Source organism: Dunckerocampus dactyliophorus, chromosome 17, assembly GCF_027744805.1.
Source record: "Dunckerocampus dactyliophorus isolate RoL2022-P2 chromosome 17, RoL_Ddac_1.1, whole genome shotgun sequence".
In the NCBI taxonomy this organism is placed as follows: Eukaryota; Metazoa; Chordata; class Actinopteri; order Syngnathiformes; family Syngnathidae; genus Dunckerocampus; species Dunckerocampus dactyliophorus.
Window position 1 is genome coordinate 2470547 of NC_072835.1, and position 22778 is coordinate 2493324.

The 22778-nt window shown below is 41.9% G+C and overlaps 1 protein-coding gene across 1 annotated transcript in view; it reads right to left on the reverse strand.

Moving 5' to 3' along the window:
- Positions 1 to 16548, reverse strand: part of nnt (nicotinamide nucleotide transhydrogenase) — a 60979-nt gene extending 44431 nt beyond the window's left edge. The window contains exons 1-9 of the mRNA XM_054757198.1: positions 16473 to 16548; positions 14619 to 14824; positions 9719 to 9948; positions 5681 to 5898; positions 5514 to 5601; positions 5349 to 5437; positions 5091 to 5278; positions 1773 to 1906; positions 1405 to 1596 (exon numbers count right to left, since the gene is read on the reverse strand). Coding sequence (XP_054613173.1) covers positions 1405 to 1596; positions 1773 to 1906; positions 5091 to 5278; positions 5349 to 5437; positions 5514 to 5601; positions 5681 to 5898; positions 9719 to 9948; positions 14619 to 14772 — 1293 coding nt within the window. The 5' untranslated portion in view covers positions 14773 to 14824; positions 16473 to 16548. The remainder of the gene's footprint in view (positions 1 to 1404; positions 1597 to 1772; positions 1907 to 5090; positions 5279 to 5348; positions 5438 to 5513; positions 5602 to 5680; positions 5899 to 9718; positions 9949 to 14618; positions 14825 to 16472) is intronic.
- Positions 16549 to 22778: the final 6230 nt, after the last annotated feature.

Sequence of the window (22778 nt, forward strand, 5' to 3'; positions counted from 1 at the left end):
TACGTATCTCCTTCGGCTGTGAACAAGCAAGCCCATTATTCCACTCCACTCTACATAAAGACTGGATTCATATAGAAAGGAAAACGTTAATGAACCTGGACATCAATGTACAGAGTTTATATGATACGAAAAATTGACCTGATACATTAAAACAGTCCAATCGAAGGTACTTTTAATATTTTAAAATGATGTCTCCACGATACTTGGAATGAATCCCGCTACTCTGTAAACATATATCAGTATAACCTCTCTGGTAGAACCCCAACATTTGAATCAATAAAAAGGTAGTCAAATGGAATACATGGAAAGATAGAGGCATTACTAGACTTCATCACATCAATCTTTTAAATCATTTAGTGAATTACTCGATGAATATCCAGAAATATACCTAAAAGTCCAGTTTTAAATTACAATTCACTAAAAACATGTAGTTAAAAAAAGTATATCCCTTGAAAGTATGACTTGTAACAAACGTGAAGTAGAGGATATACTTTTTAAAGTATTTCAGAAATAGTTAAAAGATTCTATGGAATAATAAATGACCATCACACTAGGAATGCAAATAACATATGTATTAAGAAAAGGATTACTGATTTAGATATTTTAGAAAATAATATATGCCAAGCAGCCCTTTAAATGCGTTAAAAGTAAGGCTGCATCAATTTGACATTTTAAATAGATTGTATTTCACACCTTCTCATTTGTTTCAAATAGGCCCAGCAGATAAAGTCATGCATAAAGTGGCAGGCAGCTGAGGGAACCCTCACGCATCTATTGTGGCAGTGGCAGAGAGCAGAAGAATTATGGTCTAAAATAACAGAAGACAGAGAAGCAATCTCATTCTTAAATGTAGACACCAGTGACACCACAAACCGGAATTCTTGGCGATCTGCATCAATTTAGCAATGTATCACCAAAGAATAAGTATGCATCTTTGTTAATATGTATCATAAAAAAAACAATAATATACAAAAATGGATAGATGCTGATCGTCCAACTTATCATGACTGGTGTGCACACCCCATGGAGATGATATCATTAGAGAGAATTGCATTTCGATTGGACGATAGTGAGTATGAGTATTTACAACTAAGGGATCCATTGTATGAATTTATTTTAACTATTAAATAGACCAAATGTAAGTTTTCTTCCTTATGTAAGTGGAATTGTACGACTTTAAAATTTAATGAGTTATCATTATTGTTATCATAGTTTATTATTTGTTATTGTTATTTTTGTTACGTGTATAATGTGTATATTGTATATAGAAGAGGTTTGGCCATCTATTAAAGTAAGCTTGAAAACGGCTTACAAGAAAGTGTAAATTGGTGCATGGGTGCCACCTGGTGGCCATAAGAAGAAACTGCAGGTCAGACAGCAGGCCTGCTTCAGCATATCTGGTACCTGCATGACAACAGAGCCCCTGACGACATGATCCATGGTTCCGTAGTCAAACACCTCCTTCACGTCGAGGTAAAAGTTGTCCTTGTCGGGACTGATGGCCCGCACCAGCTTGGTGATGTTGTTGGAGTACAGCGTGCTGGACTGGGTGGGCAGGCGGCTGGGCAGGTCCGTGTAGCCGATGTGGGTCACACCCTGCAAAAAAATAAAGAAATAGTAATGGGACTAAACAGAGGTAATCCACCAGGTGAGTAATGTGTGGATGCATCTACAGTATATGGTCTTACACACCCCCACTCCTTGACTGACAAGCACAGTTTGTCATATCATTTATCCTGAATCCGTTCATGTATTATTTTTGTTGCTATTACCTTGTGCACAGAGAGCTCTCCGGGTACTGTGGTCTCGATGTTTCCTCCTGCCTCGGCAGCCAGGTCCACCACCACTGACCCGTCCTTCATGCTCTCCACCATGGGCTTGGTGATGAGGATGGGGGCCTTCTTACCTAACACGTAAAAGCAAAGCTGGCTAAGTATTTGTGATCGTCGTATCGTGAACATCGCAAAGTAGGATTCCGTATTTAGAAATGGAATAGTTACAGCATAGAAAACCTGTTTACAACCTTCAAAAATACAACTTTTAACATTACGAGAGCCCTCTAGACATGAAATAACACCCCTATAGTCACCTCTGCACTCTTATAACCCATTATAGTAGACATAAGACAAAATATGACACATAAAGTACAGAAAACCTGTTTCCAACCTTCTAAATACAATTAACATTGTTAGAGCCCTCTAAACATGAAATAACAACCCTATAGTCACTTTAGCGCCTGAGCTACCACCTCATCGTTGTGGAGGAGTTTACGTGTCGCGATGATGCTAGGAGCTAATTTGTCAGGGGTTTTTATGTCCCTGGTAGGGTCACCCACGGCAAACTGGTCCTAGGTAAGGGACCAGACAAAGAGTGGCTCAATAGACCTCTATGATGAAAAAAAAAAACAAAAAACTTTGGACCACATTTTCCCTTGCCCGGACGTGAGTCACTGGGGCCCCCCTCTGGAACCAGGCCTGGAGGAGGGGCACGAAGGCGAGGCCGGGCCTACACCCATGGGGCCTGGCACAGCCCGAAGAGGCAACATGGGTCCCCCTTCCAATGAGCTCACCACTCATGGAAGGGGCAAAAGGGGTAGGGTGCAGAGTGAGCTGGGTGGCAGCCGAAGGCGGGGGACCTTGGCGGTCCGATCCTCGACTACAGAAGCTAGCTCTTGGGACATGGAATGTCACCTCTGTGGTAGGGGAGTAGCCTGAGCTGCTGCACGTGGTTGAGAAGTTCCGGCTACACATAGTCGGACAGAGGGGATGGACTTTGTTCCACTCTGGCGCTGCCAGCAGTGAGAGGTGACGAGCAGGGGTGGCAATTCTTGTTGCGCCCCGGCTTGTGGCCTATATGTTGGAGTTTAACCCGGTCAACGAGGGGGTAGTTTCCCTTCAGGTCGGGGGACGGGTCCTGACTGTTGTCAACCAACAGTTGACAACCAACGAACACAATTGGTTCCAGACGACCGTTCTTAAGTCAAATTGTTCTCGAAAAAAATTTTATATTACCAATGATATAGGTACATGTACGTGTATACATATACAGTATATGTGTATGTATGTAAATATGAGTTTGGATGTAGTAGTAATATTAAACCAGGATAATTAATGAAAAAAAACATTAATAATAAAAGTGATATAATAATACGTAATGATAAATGTTATTTACCTTTGAAGAGGAGTGGTCCAGCATGCGTGGTCGTGGGGGAGGAGGAGGAGGAGTTATTGAAAAAAAGGACAAATGGTCGTCGTCCTTAGACTCTTCTAAAAGAGGTAGTGTTCTGTGGGTGGTGTAGAATTAAGCAGGCCTATTAACTCTTCATAAACTTTAATCACACGCTCTGTCGGGGTTGTATCATACAGCTACAATTTAGCTTTCTCTCTCCTCTTCCTGTTCTCGACCTGTTGGTCCCATTAGCAGTGTCACAGTGCCCTCTACTGGTCAAGCATGTAGCAGTATAAATATGGAGTTTCAGTAATACAAGGCAAAATACATGAAAAAATAGACCAGTCGGCTTGTGTTCGTATCTCCGAAAGTTCGCATGTCGGATGTTCATAAGTTGGGGACTTAGTGTACCCACCCTTTTTGGAGTCTCTAGAGGGAGTACCGGAGAGTGCTCCCTCAGGGGTTTCCCTTGGTCTGCGCGAGGAACCCGAAATGTCTCCTAAGTCTGAGGGCGCAGTCACAGTAGGACGTTCGTACCCCTGCTGGGCTTGGGTGCGATTCACTGAGCATTTGTGCTGCAGCCTGTTTGCTTTCCAGTTGTGTTTTGGCGTTCCGATGAGTGATCCCTCGTTTATCACAGTTAATTGTCAAGACTCCACGATGGTAGGTGAATTTCCGCAAAGTATGATTCTTTTTCGTACTATTTCTCAGCTCTAATAATGCTAAAAAAGTATATTTAGAAGGCCATAAACAGGTTTTATGTCTTATTTTGTCTCATTACAGTATGTCTACTACAGTATATTGGGTAACAGGAGTGTAAAGGTGACTATAGGGTTGTTTCCTGTCTAGAGGGCTGTAATAATGTAAAAAATCATTTAGAAGGTTGCAAATAGATTTTCTGCCCCCGTCCACACGATGCTGCAGAGTCGTGTCAACCAAGACACGCTTACAGAATCCAGGGCCTTAAGGAACTCTGGGCGGATCTCATCCACCCCCGGGGCCCTGCCACCGAGGAGCTTTTTGACAACCTCAGCCTCAGAGATAGGAGAGCCCACCGTGGAGTCCCCAGGCTCTACTTCCTCATAGGAAGACGTGTCGGTGGGATTGAGGAGGTCTTGGAAGTATTCTTTCCACCGATCCACAACATCCCGAGTCGAGGTCAGCAGCACACCATCCCCACCATAGACGGTGTTGACTGTGCACTGCTTCCCCCTCCTGAGACGCCAGATGGTGGTCTACAATCTCTTCGAAGCCGCCCGGAAGTCGCTCTCCATGGCTTCTCCCAACTCCTCCCATGTCTGAGTTTTTGCCTCAGTGATTGCCAGAGCCACAGACTGCTTGGCCTGCTGATACCTGTCAGCTGCTTACAGAGTCCCATGAGCCAAAAAGACCCGATAGGACTCCTTTTTCAGCTTACCACTGGTGTCCACCAACGGGTTCTGGGATTACCGCCACGACAGGCACCGACCACCTTACGGCCACAGCTCCGATCAGCAGCCTCGACAATGGAGGCACGGAACATGGCCCATTCAGACTCAGTGTCCGCCACCTCCCTGGAACATGGTCGAAGCTCTCCCGACAGGAGACTGTGCCAGTCGTTCCCAGCAGACCCTCACAATACGTTTGGGCCCGCCAGGTCTGATTGGAATCCTCCCCCACCATCGGAGCCAACTTACCACCAGGTGGTGATTGGTTGACAGCTCCGCCCCTCTCTTCACCCGAGCGCCCAAAACATATGGCCGAAAGTCCGATGATATGACCACAAGGTCAAAGTGCGGCCTAGGGTGTCCTGGTGCCAAGTGCACATGTGGACACCCTTATGCTTGAACATAGTGTTTGTTATCGACAATATGTGACGGGCACAGAAGTCCAATAGCAAAGCACCCCTCTGGTTCAGATCAGGGGGGGCCCCTAGGGCATACCGGGAATGAGTGCGGTGCTGATGACAATGTCCACGTCCTGACACTGCTTGGCAAACAGCTTCATCTCGGCCTCGATGAACTCCTTGGACATGACTTTGGCGTAGCCTCCTTGGCCCTCTCCTGACTCCTTGATGTCCACCTCCAGAGGCTCTGCGCCCAAAGACTTGAACTGTTCCAAGGCCGCAGCCCTGACAGAGAGAGCAAGAGAAGGGTAAGCAGTCATCGCCTTTTGTTAAATTTTGACGTGGAAAAACCAACCTGGTGTCAAAGCCTCGGACGATGGCGCCCATGGCTCGGGCGGTGCCGGCTGCTGCTAATCCCGCCACTCCCCCTCCAATGATGAGCACCTAATCACGTGCGAGATAACAGCGCTGTGGTATCTTCCAAGCAATGCAAAAAAAAAAACCCACACAATACACGCACCTTGGCGGGTGGCACCTTCCCGGCTGCAGTGATCTGTCCTGTGAAAAAGCGGCCAAAGCTGTTGGCTGCTAGCACGACGGCCTTGTACCTGAAGACACAAAGAGGAAATTCAGCGATTTTGGCCATGAAGCATCACCGTCCGCCCTTAAAGGTATCATGCGCCCCACCCTGCGATGTTCGCCATGGAGCTCAGGGCGTCGTAGCCCTGGGCAATGGTGACTCGAGGCACCTGGTCCATGGCCAGGACGGTGGCTTTCTTCTGGGACAGCATGTCCATCAGCTCGGGGTTCTGGGCGGGGTAGATGAAGCTGATCAAGGTGGCCGCGTCCTTCATCACCTCCACCTCGTGGACGCCCAAAGCCGGGTTGAAAACGGGAGCGCGGACCTGGAAAAAAAGACACCATAAATGTACCACAACAACATGTTATCACAGCATATGATAGCTCTGCATACAATGAACACTTAGAAAACCTGCTATATTATTGGAAATAACAAATTATATCAATATTTATCAAATATTTGTTTGTTTAATTTCCTTTTTTTTTTAAATCAGAAAAAAAAAATTAAAAAAAAAATCAGTCGACACACCTAAATCCTCAGAAGCTCAAAGCAGTGTACAAATATCTCTCCTCCAGTGAGGCCACATCGTGACGAATGAAAGGATGCATCTTTGATATTTTGTAAAGCAACACACAGCACATGTACATATGCTAACAAGTTATATTGATTTCATCTCAGCTTTGTCATATAGGTGAAAAAGTATATTAATCATATCAACATCACTCTTTGCTCTTGTTTTCCCATTTTTGCTGCTGTTTATTGAAATGTTGTAAATATTTCAAGGTCTTGTAAATTTTCTTCTCATAATATTTTGGCTTTAGTCTGATATTTTTTGTTTTTTTCTTTAATTTTCCATATAGTTCAATTTCTTTACATATTCTTACATTATTCTCATAATATTATGACTTTATTCCCATAATATTATAACTTCTTCCCCAACCAATTTTCCAAAAATTACAGTTTTTATTTTGTTTTGTTGGTATCTCATGTTAAAATTTTTAAAAAAGTTTAATATGTTTACTCTCTTCTACTAAAGTTATTATTTGTTATCATAATATGATGACCTCATCCTCATAAAATTGTGACTTTTTTCCCTCATTAGAATATGACTTTTTTTCTCTTTATATTTTGATTTTATTCTTGTAAAATTACAGCTGTTTTTCCCACATCTGCTGTTTTTTTTTTTCCAACTATTTCAAATTTCTTCTTGTAAATTCCCTACTCGCAATTGTGACGTTATTCACAAAATATTTTGACTCTATACTCCTAACATTATAGCTTTTCCCGCAACCTACTTTACCAAAAATCGAAACCTTATTTGTTGCTTTGTTTGTTTTTAATACTTTTAATCATTAGTAATTTCTTATAAAAAAAAGCATGTGTAATATTTCAACGTTATGCTACTAAAATAACATATTTCCTCATATTTTGCTTTCATATTTTTGTAAAATGATGACTATTTCTCATTACAACTTTATTACAACTTTTTGCTGTTAATATTTTGACTTTATTCATGTAAAATCACTGCAGATTTTTCTTGTTAAACGATATATTTTTTTTAAGTGCTCGGGGTAGGCCTGTCGCGATAAAAATGTTGCCGGTCAATAATTGTGCTACTAATTGTCCTCAATCAATATTAGACAACATTTTTTAGGACATTTTTTTTTCATTTATTATATGGCATAAAATGGATGTCATATAGCCGTATTAAATGGTTGCACTTATTTTGCAATGTAATAAGCAACACTGCCTGTGAGCGCGCACCATTTTGCACTATTTTGTTTATATTGCCGACCAAACGCCTCAGTAAATGTTGGCTGTCGGGACGAAGGCTCTGCTGCACCTCCAGTGGTATTTTTTTTCCCCCGGTTGGGAAAACTGAACAGGATGGTTGTGTTTCAGGTGTGCATACAAGTTGGTCCCGTTCCCCTTGTTACTCGTCACTACTTTAGAACAAATGCGACATATCGGTTCCTCTGTGTTCATTCTGTTTAAAACCGAAATATTCTCACACTGGGGCTGTCGGCTGTGGCATTCGCCTCAGTAACCATCACTCCTGTGCCTTCAATCATGTTAGCGTATGCTGGCACACGAGGCTAACTGCTAGCACTCTGTATCCACTCACTAGTAGCCCTATCTGCACAAAGAGGCTGAATGAGATGAGCGTTCACTCCCTCCGTTCATTCCACTATAGAACCAATGCACATAGACAGATGCAGAGTGAACCCTCTTGTCATCCAGTCTGTGTGGTTTAGAGAGACATGCATGAAACACGCATACATGCACATGTCAATTTATCGGGGCCTGCATAATTATCAATTTATCAATTATCGTTACAGGCCTAGTTGAGGGCCAATAAAACCACCGCGGGCCTTAAATGGCCCCCGGGCCGCATTTTGGACACGCCTGCTGTAGACAGATTGCATCTATAGGCGGTTTATTTGGTCATAAAACGCACACAGAGCAATGAACAATTCTGTCTGTCTCCTTCCTTCCTCCTTTCAAGCACTGTGCTGTGTGCTCATGTACTGTTCAAACACACTGCGTATTTCTGAGTGTTAGAGGAGTCCGTTTCTTTAACATACACTCCTGATCAAAATCTTAAGACCACTTGAAAAATTGTTAGAATTTGCATTTTACACATTTGGATCTTAATGAGGTTTAAGTAGAGCTACAATATGCAAAAACAAGAAGGGGGAGTGAGACAAAAAGCACTTGTAAAAAATAAATTTATTGAAAACAACAAACTGAAATAGGCCATTTATCAGCTGATCTAAAGTTTAAGACCATCACTCAAAAAATAAAAAGCTCAGTAGGACTCAGTAATGAGGAGCTCCACCGTTCTTGTTAATCACTTCAAAAATGGCTTTAGGCATGCTTGATGCGAGTGTTTCCAGGAGGCTAGTGGGAACATTGCTCCAAGTGGTGAAGATGGCTTCACCAAGGGCATCAACTGTCTGGAACTGATGGCCATTTTTATAAACTTCCCTTGCCATCCATCCACAAATGTTCTCTATGGGATTTAAATGAGGGGAACATGCAGGATGGTCCAAAAGAGTGATGTTATTCTCCCTGAAGAAGTCCTTGGTCAAGCGAGCCTTGTGAACTGCAGCGTTGTCCTGTTGAAGAACCCAGCTGGTACCACACAGACCAGGGCCCTCAGTCATGAGGGATGCCCGCTGCAACAATTGCACGTAAGCATTCAGAAGCATACAGTCCGTCATGATTTGGGGTGCAATGTCCGGTGCAGGTGTTGGTAAACTCTGCTTTCTTAAATCCAAAGTCACCGCAACAGTCTACCAGAATGTTTTAGAGGACTTCATGATTCCTTCTGCTGAGGATCTGTATGGAGATGCAGATTTCATCTTCCAGCAGGACCTGGCCCCTGCCCATACCGCCAGAAGCACCAAAACCTGGTTTGATGCCCATGCCATCACAGTGCTTGAGTGGCCAGCCAAATCACCGGACCTAAACCCCATTGAGAATCTATGGGGTATTCTCAAGAGGAAAATGAGGGGCACCAGACCCAACAACAAAGAAGAGCTGACAGCAAGCATCAAGGAAATCTGGGCTTCCATAACTCCCAGGCAATGCCACAGGCTGATTGCTTCAATGCCACGTGGCATCGAGGCAGTGATTAAGGCAAAGGGATTCCCAACCAAGTACTGAAGATTGACATATCGTTTTGAAAGTACCATATTTTGATTGATTTGATGTGATCCTAATTTCTTTCTTTTTTTTCCTGCAAAAACTGAGAAGTAAATGGTGATTTCTTCACAGTATTCTAATTTTTTGAATTCCTGTTTTTGTGGGTTTTATGAGCTGGAAGCCCAAATTACGTAAAAATAAACAAACACTTGAAATCGTTTAAATTGTGGGCCCTGAATCTATAATCTATGAAAGTTTAACTTTTTGAATGGAATTATGGAAATTAAACAACTTTTCCATGACATTCTAATATTTTGGAAAGGGTCTATATATATATATATATATGTGTGTGTGTGTGTGTGTGTGTGTGTGTGTGTGTGTAATTCCACCTTCTATCGCCACCATTTCACAGGCCAGCCGAGTCCAGCTTATTTATTCCTTCAGATAAGGACCTAGCATGTACTGTATGCCCACACATCCACTGCAAGTGTACCTACCTTGATCACCACATCGGACGCCAGGACGTCTTTGATGTCTTTGATGGCAGCTCCCGCCTGGGTGTACTGCTCGTCCGGAAACTTGGAAAACTCCCCGGCGCCGGACTCCACCACCACGTTGAAGCCCTGTTTGATGAGCGCCTGGACGCCGGCGGGAGACAGCGCCACGCGCCGCTCGTTCTGGAAGATCTCTTTCGGGACGCCGACTGTGAGTTGCTTGTAGGGAACCCCTGAGGAAGGGAGGAGATTGCAGCTTTTTCATCCTCTGAAAATAATTCTTAAATATCAGGTTTACTATGAATACTGCAGATGTGACAACACTGACATAACAATGAAATATGGGATTGGTCTTTATCCCGATATTGATATCGGCGCACAAGTGAGACATCATTAAATTAATGTGTCGTGCTGCACCAAGCTTGCTAGCTTTGTACGCCCATAGTCTGGAATTATTTGTGTAAATTGTGTAATATGCAAATTGCAAGAGACTGTAAAGTGCTATGTATGCCCGGCGGCCATTTGAGGCCCGTGGCACATTCTAAATATATAATTTCACACAAAAAAACAGCAAAAATTGAAAAATGTACCGTAATTTTACAAGAATAAAGTCAAAATATTACAAGACAAAAGCTGTAATCTAACGAGAAAAGGTCAGTAGCACAGAGTTGAAATATTTAAGAAAAAAACATTTTTTAAAGTCATAATATTATGAAAACAACAAATAAAGTTGGAATTTTGGGAAAATTAGGATGGCAAAAAAGTTATAATGTTACAAGAATAAAGTCAAAATATTACGGGAATAAAGTCATATGTATAAGAAGAAAATTTACAAGAAGAAAGTTGAAATAGTTGGAAAAATGTAAAGAATAAAAGCAGAAATGGAAAGAAACAGCTGTAATTTTACGAGCATATAGTCAACATATTAAGAGAAAAAAGTGATATTCTAATGAGTTAAAAAGTCACAACTTTATGAGAATAAATTTGCAATAATATGAGGAAAAATGTTATTCTAGCAGCATAGAGTTGGCATATTTAAGAAAAAAAGATATTTAATCATAATATGAAAACAACAAATAAAGTTGTAAATTTTGGAAAATTAGGTTTTGAAAAAAAGTTATGTTACGTAAATATTACGGGAATAAAGTCATACGTATGAGAGGAAAATTTACAAGAAGAAAGTTGAAATAGTTGAAAAATTTAAAAAGAAAACCCCAGTAGAAATGGGAAAAAAAAAAGAACTAAAAAATATTTAGAGGGGGAAAAAAAAGGCGTATTCTAACAAGAAAAAAGGTGGTAATTTTACGAATACATTTGTAATATTATGAGAAAATAGAGCGTGCCATTTTAGTAGCATAGAGTTGAAATATTGAAAAAGAAATCATTTTCACCTCTTGGGACTCACTGTTTCGCAGATTTTTTTTTTCCTACAGAGTACGAACGCTGTTACAAGCCGAGCCTGGCCCTTTAAGAAGAATTGCATGGTGGGAAATGAAGTGTTATGTATCATTAAGTGTTAAGTTCTGTGCTTTAGCACGAGGCGGCGCTGTCTGTCTGTCTGTCTGTCTGTCTGTCTTCTCTCTCTTCTGCCTGCACCGCCCATTGTCTTCTGTGTCCTGATGGGCTGTAGACCATTGTCAATCATTCTCCTTTGTGGAGTGTCCTGTTGCGGTCATGGCTAGCAAACTAGCTAACCATGTGAGCTACTTGCTAACCGCCAATACTGTAAACAACAGAAGAAGCAAACTGTGCGACTCCCAAAGCTGCACGGCCGCAAGTCCTCCACACGACAAAACCCACAACTGCGACGAAACGCTCTGCACTCAAAAGGCAGAGGAGGCCGGACCCCCGCACACGCCGAAGGAAGGCACAAGTTACGTCACAATAAATTTTGCTGGTTGATAATGGATCATTTTGACCTTTTTTTAGACCATATTACTATTAAGTTTATCAGCTGACATGAGGCTCGCTCTTTCCCTTAATTTGACTATACAACCAATGCACTCAGACACAAGCAGAGTGAACCCTCTTGTCATCCAGCCCGTGTGCTACAGCAAGACGGAGCATATCTAGTGACAACATACAGGGGTGTGAAAAAGTTGTTGCCCACTTCCTAATTTCTTTTTTTTTTTTTGCATGTTTGTCACACTTAAATGTTTCAGATCATCAAACAAATGTAAATATTAGTCAATGACAACACAACTCAACACAAAATGCTGTTTTTAAATTAAACTTTTTATTATTAAGGGAGAAAAAAATCCAAACCTACATGGTCCTGTGTGAAAAGTGATACCCCCCCTTTTAAAACATAACTTAACTGAGATGAAGATCTATCAGTGTGGAAAAGGTTATAAAGCCATTTCTAAAGCTTTGGGACTCCAACAAACCACAGTGGGAGCCATTACCCACAAATGGCCCAAACACAGAACAGAACCTTCTCAGGAGTGGCCGGCCAACCTAAATGACCCCAGGAGCGAAGCAACTACTCATCCAAGAGGTCACAAAAGACCTCCCAACAACATCCGAAGAACTGCAAGTTATCACAAACACTTGATTGCAGTTGTTGCTGCTAAGGGGGGCCCAACAAGTTATTAGGTTTAGGGGACAATCATTTTTTCCACACAGGACCATGTAGCTTTCTCCCTTCACAATAAAAAGTTTCATTTAAAAACTGCATTGTGTGTTGAGTTGTGTTGTCATTGACTAATATTTACATTTGTTTGATGACCTGAAACATTTAAGTGTGACTAAACAGGAGCTCTGTGTCTTGCAGCAACACACCCCGCAGCCTTGGACCATCATTAGCATCATTTGATCACGTCAGGGCAGATTGTTGAAAGCGAGGACACAAGGGAAAGATGGTGAAGAAGAAAGGGAAAGGGAAAGTGTGTTTTCCGATTAAAAAAACAAATATGTCCAAGACTATTTCATCACGGGCTGGTGTGGTTCAGTCACATGGTGCTGACTGCTATGGAAAATTCCAGTGTCTCCTTGTCTGCACATAAACACATGATGACCTTCCTCCTGCAGTGCTGACCTGTCTTCTACTGCAAAACAGACACAAAATGGCGGCTCTCTCTCCAAGTACTTGCATTGTTTTGGCTGTAAACCAAGCAACAACACCTTTAATTCCAGAGTGCAAGTCGTTAAGGCCCCCTGGTGGCCACTGGGCACCAAACAACTTCTTCATTAATCAATCGGGATATAGCGAAAAGACGACAAGAGCCACACGAAACCCTGAGACTGGACTTCTACGCCCCACTCCAGGCCACAGTATCTCAGCCTGTAAGACGACACTTGGACGTCATGGATAGACGACCGTTGCCCGTCGCTTCAACCGGCAACCGACTGGCACTGGCTGATATACCAAAAAAAACAATAAATTACAATAATAATAATAATAATAATAATAAAAAAACATCACCACTATTTGGTGACACATCCAAGGCGTAGCTCATTGAGTGACGCTCGAGGCCCACAAGGTTGAAAAACGGTTGGGGGGGGGACAAAAACAAGGTACAAAACAGAATGAGCGGGCAAAAAAAAAAAAAAAAACTACAACTACTAGACTAGAATTATGCAGACTAGCAAAAATGGCCAGCAAGGAATAGCAGCAAGCAGCATACCATGCATTGTCATGACGAAAGAAGCTACTTCACACTATGGTGCCAGCGTAGCACTACTATTTGTCCAAAAATGTTTAAAAATTTTGGATCCAGTCTTCTTTTTCTTTCTTCCCGAGTTCATTGGGGCACAGCAGCAAACAGCACATCATGCATTGTCTTGGTTCACCCATAGTTTGATGACGTGATGCCAGCGTAGCATCTCTTTTTGTGCCAGTTTCTTCTTTGTGCTTTCTTTTGAGCTGAACAAGCAACAGCACCTAGCAGCATATCATGCACCGTCTTGAATAAAGAAGCCACCCCACAGGTTGATCACGTGATGGCAGCACGGCACATCTATTTGCAGATTTCAGAAAATTTTGTGCCTAGCGTCTCCTTTTCGTTTTCTCTTGAGTTGAGAAAGACAAAGCGGCAAGCGGCATATCATGCACTGTCTTGACTGACAAAGCCATCCACAGTTAGATCACGATGCCAGCACAGCACCTATATTTGGATCAAATATATCCTTCAGCATATCTTGCACTGTCTTGACTAAAGAAGCTACTCCATAATTTGATCCCATGATACTAGCATAGCGCCCCTTTTTGTCCAAAGATTTGTGCCAATTTCTTCTTTGTGCTTTCTTTTGAGCTCAACAAGCAACAGCAGCCAGCACCATATACTGCACTGTCTTGAATAAAGAAGCCACTCCGTGGTTTGATAGGAGTGCTATGCTGCAATCACTATTTGTACAGACTTGTGCAACTTTTGCATCAATTGCCTTCTTTTTTCTTCAGCATATCATAGCTTGTCATGGTTAAAGAAGCTACCCCACAGTTTGATCACACGACTGCAGCAAAGCACTCCTTTTTGTCCAAGGATCTGTGCCAAGTTCTTCTTTGTTCTTTCTTTCAAGCTCAACAAGCAACAGCAGCCAGCAGCATATCATGCACAGTCTTCAATAACGACACTACTCCATAGTTTGATTGCAGCATAGCACCCCAATTTGTCTTGCTTTTCTTTCTTTTCAAAACGTCACATTTTCAAAACGAAAAGTCCGTCATGTAAAGATGTAGAGCTGACATGATGTTTTGAGGCACACCTGGCAACGCTTGATGCACAGGACAGGTGGTTAATGACAAAGTCAGGCTGAGCAAATGTGACTATACAGCATATATGGCAGACAGGCAGGATATCGGTGCTGCTGGTCCCGTGTTGCCATCAGTCGTTAGTTATGAAAATATTAAGAAATCACATGATGGAGGACAGGATAACCATAAAGCAGACAAGCTTTGCTCTACCTGGACTGGCGCATCTTCCGAGGGCTTGATGGGTCCTGAAAAAGCGCACACACGTCGTTTTGATAGCGGGTCCACTCTGCAGTTTCAAACAGGACGCCCCGCCGAAGACAGGGGCAGAGCAGCTGGCCGCGAGGACGCGTAGGAGGTTGGCCATGGTGCACCCACACACACGCAGCAGGAGCTCAGCAGGTCAGACGGCACTCCTCCTGGGGAACGAGACAACAGGGGCACCCTGGCGGTTCATGAATGGCAGAACGATGAATGAAACATCGCACAAAGTCATACATTTCGTCCCAGAGCAGGTGCATAATGGAACCTTATTTGTACTTTAATACGCACGCACCTGGCAACAGTGGTGTCCAAGGTGCGGCCCGCAGAACATTCTAAAAATATAACTTAACAAGAAAACTTGAAAAAAAAAAACAAAAAAAACCAGCAAAAATGAAAACAATCTGCAGTCATTTTACAATAAAGTCAAAATATTAAGAGAAAAAATTTGAAATCCAACAAGAAAAAGTTTACAATTGTATGAGAATAACAAAGGAAAAATATTTTAGTAGCATAAAGTTGAAATATTACAGAAAAAAAAGATGTTATTGATGTTATTTTTAATGTCGTAGTATTAAGTTGGGGAAAAAGTTATATTATGGGAGTAAGGTCAAATTATTATGTGAATAAAGTCATAATTATGAGACGAAAATTTACAAGAAGAAAGTTGAAATAGTTGGGAAATTAAAAATAAAAAAATCAGTAGAAATGGAAAAAAAACAGCTTTAATTTAACAATAAAGTCAAAATATTAAGACAAAAATGTTGTATTCTAACGTGAAAAACAAAATCACAATTTTACAAGAATAAGCTTGTAATATCATAAGGAAAAATAGTATTTGTTTTTTTTGAAGTCGTAAAAAGAGAAACAAAACAAAATAAAGCTGACTTATTTGGCAAATTAGGTTGGGGCGGTTATATTATGAAAAGAAAGTCATAAAATTACGTGAAGATAATTTACAAAGATTATTTAAGAAGAAATATTTGGAAAAAATACTGGCTTCAGTCTGGCAGGCATAGAAATATCGATTGATTGTGAATGTATTAACTATGTTCATTTAGTCAATCAACAGGATGTTGCTGAGACTTGGACACGTCACTATTTAAAAAAAACAAATCATTAATGGCCCCCAATACAACATTTACACACCGCATAAGAGGATTGTCATGCCAAAAAGATGACCTTGTTGCCATCGTGATTACAAGTCAATAAACAGATCCATACGTCAGCAAATCAATGAAAAATAGGACACAGCTGGTATCAAGAGTGCTGCGTTCAAATGCATTTCCAGAAGTCGGTATCAAACAACTGACCACGTCATCAACACGTCCATTCATTCACGAGCAATTTAAATGCTTGGCAAAACGTGCTCAATCTATCCGGTTTTCAATCCCAAAGAACATCGATTTAATTTACTGCCCAGGAGATTTAAGCATTAACGCCTCCGTTACTTTTTTGTTTCATTCAATGGTTTCCAAAGGAGTATTAAGTGCATAAGATGTTTTAACAAGAAAAGAAAAAAAGTTCCTGTTGTGTTATGTTTATGTTAGCCGCTTTTATATTTCACCATCGTTTTTGTCTTTGTTTATTATATGATGTGTCCTCTCTCGCCGGTGAGGGGGAAGTAGCTAGCATGAAGCTAGTATAGCATGCTAGCCGCCGATAAATCACATCTGTTTTAGCATACGGAGGCCATGCGTGGAATCAACAATAGCAATGGCACACAAAAGCGGGTGCACTGCGACACTAATGCACGTCATAAAGTGACAAAAACAACGTATGTTAGCGTCAGATAAAAGCACTGACCTTTGCAGGCGCTCCAGTGTCTTCTTTTTTGTGTGTGTGTGTGTGTGTGTGTGTGCAGGCTAACTTTGTGTCGACCCGGAAGATGTCATCCAACAGAAGCGGCAGTAATATTATTGGATCATAGATTTTAAATTTTTTTAAAAAAATTATTGGCTCATATATTATGTAAATGTTTTTTTATCGCTTTATTCAATCACTATTTGTTGAAACAATGCACCCGTTCATATTCCATTGCCTAACTTCCTCCATTATCATTTAAAACAGCTGCATGTTTCGTTGCTTATTATCAGCCTTGCAAAAACAAAAAGTCATTATAAATGTGCTTATTCCCTCACAAAAAGAGGTCACACATTCACGTTTTTATATATAATATAGGCCTCAAAACAATGCACGTGTAGCAAACCGACCCTCTATGTCCACTAGGGGGTGCTGTTTAACAGTTTGTGAAAATAATTGTCTCCTTGCTTCCACTGGGGGTGCAGTTTCACTGTTTACTGTCTATTGCAGCTCTTATGCAGTAAATACTGGGGTTGGTACAGTAACAACTGTATATTTTTGTGTCTAATACATGCAATACACACAGCTGGGATTGAATTAAAAGTGCAGTACTTGCAGTGCTGTAACTGGGTAGTTTTGTTATGTGTACTTTTTCTTACAGTTAAAACTGTAGCTTTATACTGTTTTACATTTTAAATTTGTTATTGAGGGTAAAAATATTCTTAAAATGCACTTTACGTCAAGTGAAAGCCCCATTGAAATTATAAGCACAGGCAGGGGTGTCTCATTAAAACGTGAGGAGATTTGTGGTTACATTAATTAAGTGCTTTATGCAACTTGCAATTCGACCTACCTTGGTGTTCGCAGCATCAGCAAGTGACGTGTGGATGGTTTTTTTCCAAAGGCGTTAAACAGCTGCTTGCTACTTGTTGATGTCTGAGCAGAAGCTGTAGTAATTTCATCAAATTTACTTCAGATTTGTCGTAGCTGTTTGGACTTGTCTTCACCCTTAATCACTGAGCGCTTCTATTGACACTCATTACATTTGCATCACTTTAAAACACCTGCGATCACAGGTTCCGTTTCATAACACACTTCACACATAGAAGAGGTCTGTGTTGACAATTTAGCCACACGGTCGCTATATTTAGCAGGTATGGGTGTGCATTTAAGTGTTTCTTGCATCATGTGTCTATTTGGTAATGGAATAAAGCTCCATCTCTGTAACGGCGTGCAATGTACGTCTGAAAGTTGTTTTTAAAAAAAACTCCATAACGCAACCCATCCCCTGACCAACATCACCAAGAAGGCAGACTTGGACATAGATAGATAACGTGACGGTTGACCTCTTCTGCCCACAATGCAAAGTGTGCAAAACAAGACCGTGCAGGATATGGCGATATTTCATGTCACAACATAATTGAGTAACTTCATCCCAACACGATCCAAACAACTTTATGGACCCTCGCTGCATATCATCATCATCATCATGTCTTTTTTTCAGTGTGTGTGAAAAAGTGATTGCCCCCCCCCCCCCCCCCCGTTAAAAGATAACTTAAGTGAGATGAATTGACATCTATCAGGCAGCACATGCCTGATGTGATCATTTTGATGGCATACGTTGAACTGCCGACGTTTTTTTTTTTAAATTTTGGGCTATACATAGCATATTCATAACGAGTTTGACGTAAACATGACGTATTAGTAACTTATATAGAACGTTTCTATAACTTATAGACAACTTATATCAACGAATGCGTAGCAAGTTGCCGGTGTTCACAATTAATGCCCAACACCCAAAGCCTGTCACACCTTGACGATTTAGCCAGCTTACGCCAACGTATGGAAAATTTGGCCAATACGCTGGCGTACGTCGTAGTACGTCTAAGTCGTCCAAAAATTTTGTGCATGCATAAAACTTTTCCACGTATGTCAGCGTATGATTCATACGTCCCGCATCCGCGGGCAATAAGTTATGCGATCGTTGACGCCCGTTCACACACGTTATTTGTAAGTTACGTACAAGTCGTAATACGTCAACATACCTTGAGACAGAACTGTCTTCTTGGCGAGGGGAGATGGAGATGGAAGCTGTCGTGTTTGCATTTGCAGGTAATTTTGCAACTTGACCAGTAGAGGGCACTGTGACACTGGGAATGGAACCAACTTTTTTTGATTTTCTGAGTGGTTTTCATGAGTGGTAGCGTATGCAGCCTAAACTTGCGGGCCACACGAATATTAATCTTTCACATTAAGAAGGGGGCCGCAAACTATCGTCCCGGGGCCACGAGTCTGAGACCCCTGGTGTAGGCTGCATATGCTACCACTCGTGGATTTGTGATTCGCTAAGGCATTAATAAAGTTGATAGAAAATCAAAAAAAGTTCCCAGTGTCACAGTGCACACACGACAGCCTCCATCTCCTCTCCCCTCGCCAAGAAGACAGTTCTGTCTCAAGGTATGTTGACGTATTACGACTTGTACGTAACTTACAAATAACGTGTGTGAACGGGCGTCAACGAAAAACTTAAAAAGGCCAGAAATGACCTGAGGAGATCCATAAAAGAGGCCAAAAGACAGTACAGACAGAAGCTGGAGGGCTACTATTCCACGTCAGACCCTCGGCGCATGTGGGCGGGGCTCCAGCCACATCCAGCCAAACCACACTTCCAGATGAGCTGAATGAGTTCTATGCCCGCTTTGACACCCAAACTCCTGATGAGCAGAGAGGGTGGCTGGACTTGGGGAGCACACAGGACTCACCTCTCATGGTGACATCAGCTGATGTGCGCAGGGTTCTGAACAAAACAAACACACGAAAAGCAGCAGGCCCAGACAACATCTCAGGACGTGCACTTGGGGTTTGCTCATCAAAGCTAGCTGATGTGCTTGCTGACATATTTAACCTGTCGCTTGCACAAGCATCTGTACCGAACTGCTTTAAGTCCACCACCATAGTGCCCGTACCCAAGAAGAGCAACGTGACCTGCTTGAATGACTATCGCCCTATAGCACTCACTCCTATTGTTATGAAGTGCTTTGAAAGAATAGTCATGACCCACATCAAAAAGAGCATCCCGGCCACTGTGGACCCTCTACAGTTTGCATACCGCCAGAACCGGTCCACGGATGATGCAGTCAACACTGCCATCCACACAGCCCTTTCTCACCTACAGGGCCAGGACACATACGTCAGAATGCTATTTATAGACTATAGCTCTGCTTTTAATACAGTCAGCCCCCACAAACTCACAAATAAGCTCCTCACACTTGACCTGTCTCCCTCCCTCTGTAACTGGGTGTTTAACTTTCTAACAGGCAGGCCCCAGTCAGTCAGAGTCCACAATCGCACATCCAGCTCAAAAATTGTGAGCACTGGGACCCCACAGGGGTGTGTGCTGAGTCCGCTCCTCTACACGCTCTTCACCTACGATTGCGTGGCCTCCCAGAACAACACCAGCATCATTAAATTTGCGGATGACACTACAGTCATCGGACTGATCACTGGTGGTGTTGAAACATCATACAGAAGAGAGGTGGCAGACCTCATAGCTTGGTGTCATGATAACAATCTCCTTCTCAATACAGATAAGACTAAAGAGATGATCATCGACCCAAGAACAAGGGAAAAGGAGCCGCATAGACCCCTGTTTATTGATGAGACTGAGGTGGAGAGGGTGAAAACCTTCAAGTTCCTTGGCACACACATCAGCGAGGACCTCACCTGGTCTCACAACACCCAACAAATTATGAAGAAGTCCCAAAGGAGACTGTACTTCCTGAGAAGACTGAGGAAGTTTGGCATGTCCACCACAATCCTGAGTTGCTTCTACAGATGCACTATGGAAAGTGTCCTTACCGCCTCCATCACTGTTTGGTACGGTAACTGTACAACACGTGATAGGAAGGCTCTCCAGCGGGTGATCAAGACCTCACAGAACATTGTTGGGGCAGCCCTCCCCTCACTGCAAGACATTTATAAATCTAGAGTCCTACGAAGAACACACAACCTCATCAAGGACAGCACACATCCACAACACTCATTATTCACACTCCTACCGTCAGGCAGACGCTACAGGAGTTTGAAGTCCAGGACCACAAGGCTGGCAAACAGCTTTTACCCACAGGCCATCAGGCTTCTCAACGAAGCACTCACACACGCCGCACGCAACACACGCACACACTCATAACACTATTTATTTATTTATTTATTTGTATTATTTATTGGTATTAATGTGTCTTCTGTTGTTGTTGCTTAATTTATTGGTATTTATGTTTCTGATGTTCTTATTCATTTTCTTGTGTTTTTCTTTCTTTTCTTGGGAGAATGAACAGAACAAGAATTTCATTGCATAGCAGAACTACCTGTTTTACTGTGCATATAACAATAAAACTCTTAAAAAAAATAACTTATTGCCTGCGGATGCGGGACGTATGAATCATACGTTGACATACGTCGAAAAGTTTTATGCAGGCACAAAATGTTTGGACGACTTAGACGTACTACGACGTATGCCGGCGTGGTTCCGCATGCTGTTAACATATACAAAACTTACCTATACCTTATTCGATGTACGCCAGCGTATTGGCCAAATTTTTCATACGTTGGCGTAAGCTGGCTAAATCGTCAAGGTGTGACAGGGCCCTTAAGGTCAGTGTTCATGATTCCACCATAAGAAAGACACTGGGCAAAAATGGCCTGCATGGCAGAGTTCCAAGACCAAAACCACTGCTGAACAAAAAGAACATTAAGACTCATCTCAATTTTGCCAGGAAACATCTTGATGACCCCCAAGACCTTTGGGAAAATAATCTACGGTTTGACGAGACCAAAGTTTAACTTTTGGAAGGTCTGTGTCCCATTACATCTGGCATTTCAGAACAACATCATCATAGCAAAAGTAAAATATGGTGGTGGTAGTGTGATGGTCTTCAGGACCTGGAAGACTTGCTGTGATAAATGGAAGCATGAATTCTGCTGAAGGAGAATGTCGGCCATCTGTTGGTGACCTCAAGCTGAAAGCAACTTGGGTTCTGCAGCAGGACAATGATCCAAAACACACCAGCAAGTCCACCTCTGAATGGATGAAGACTTTGGAGTGGTCTAGTCCAAGTCCTGACCTGAATCCTATTGAGATGCTGTGGCATGACCTTAAAAAGGCGCTTCATGCTGGAAAAGCCTCCAATGTGGCTGAATGACAACAATTGTGCAAAATTCCTCCCCAGCGCTGTAAGAGACTCATTGCAAGTTATCACAAACGCTTGATTGCAGTTGTTGCTGCTAAGGGGGGCCCAACCACTTATTAGGTTTGGGGGGCAATCACTTTTTCACACAGGGACATGTAGCTTTGGATTGTTTTTCTCCCTTAATAATAAAAAGTTTCATTTAAAAACTGTATTTTGTGTTGAGTTGTGTTGTCATTGACTAATATTTACATTTGTTTGATGACCTGAAACATTTAAGTGTGACAAACATGCAAAACCATAAGAAATCAGGACGGGGGCGAACACTTCTTCACACCACCGTATGTTATCATAACAGCGGTTTATTTGGTCTCAAAAAATGTTGACAATAATATCTTTGAGCATCAGTTTGTGGGACAATAAACATTTGAAAATGCACTAGCGTTGTTTTTTAAATAAAAAGGTTTTTTTGTCCAGTCATATTTTTTCGTTTTTTTCAGGAAGCACAAGTGAAATCATCATCACAGGAAGTGCTGCTTTTATTTGCCTGTGGTTGTTGATCTTCATGACCAATGAAATGGACTCTTGTATTTACACCATAAGGGGGTCACTGAGTGTATTAAGGACTGTCTTACCGACACACACACACACACACACACACACACACACACACACACACACACACACACACACGCTCATCTGGACTTGCTTATGCGGCCCAGAGAGAGGAATGTATGAAAAGTGTTGCCTGTTTGAACATTTCAGCCCTCCGATCTGTGATTGTTTGATTGCACTCTTTTTCTATTTCCTGCTCTTCTTCTTGGCCACTTTTCGTCGTATGCTAGTTTGTACTTGCGAAGAATTGTCCTTAACTTTGAAGTGTGTGACCTTTACCTTGCCTTCGGGCTTATTTATGATGGTTGCTTGAACTCCTGCTGAGTAAATATGGTCACGGAAATTGCAGCGGTAATGGTTAACTTCAAAGGAAAAGGAATAAAGAAGTGTTGAAAACATTAAAAGAGTATTTAAAAAGTATGAATACGTTAGATAAATTAAATACAAATACATTAGAAAGTAAATACACAACAGAAAAATTGAAGGGAGATTCATGCTGAATGATTAAACA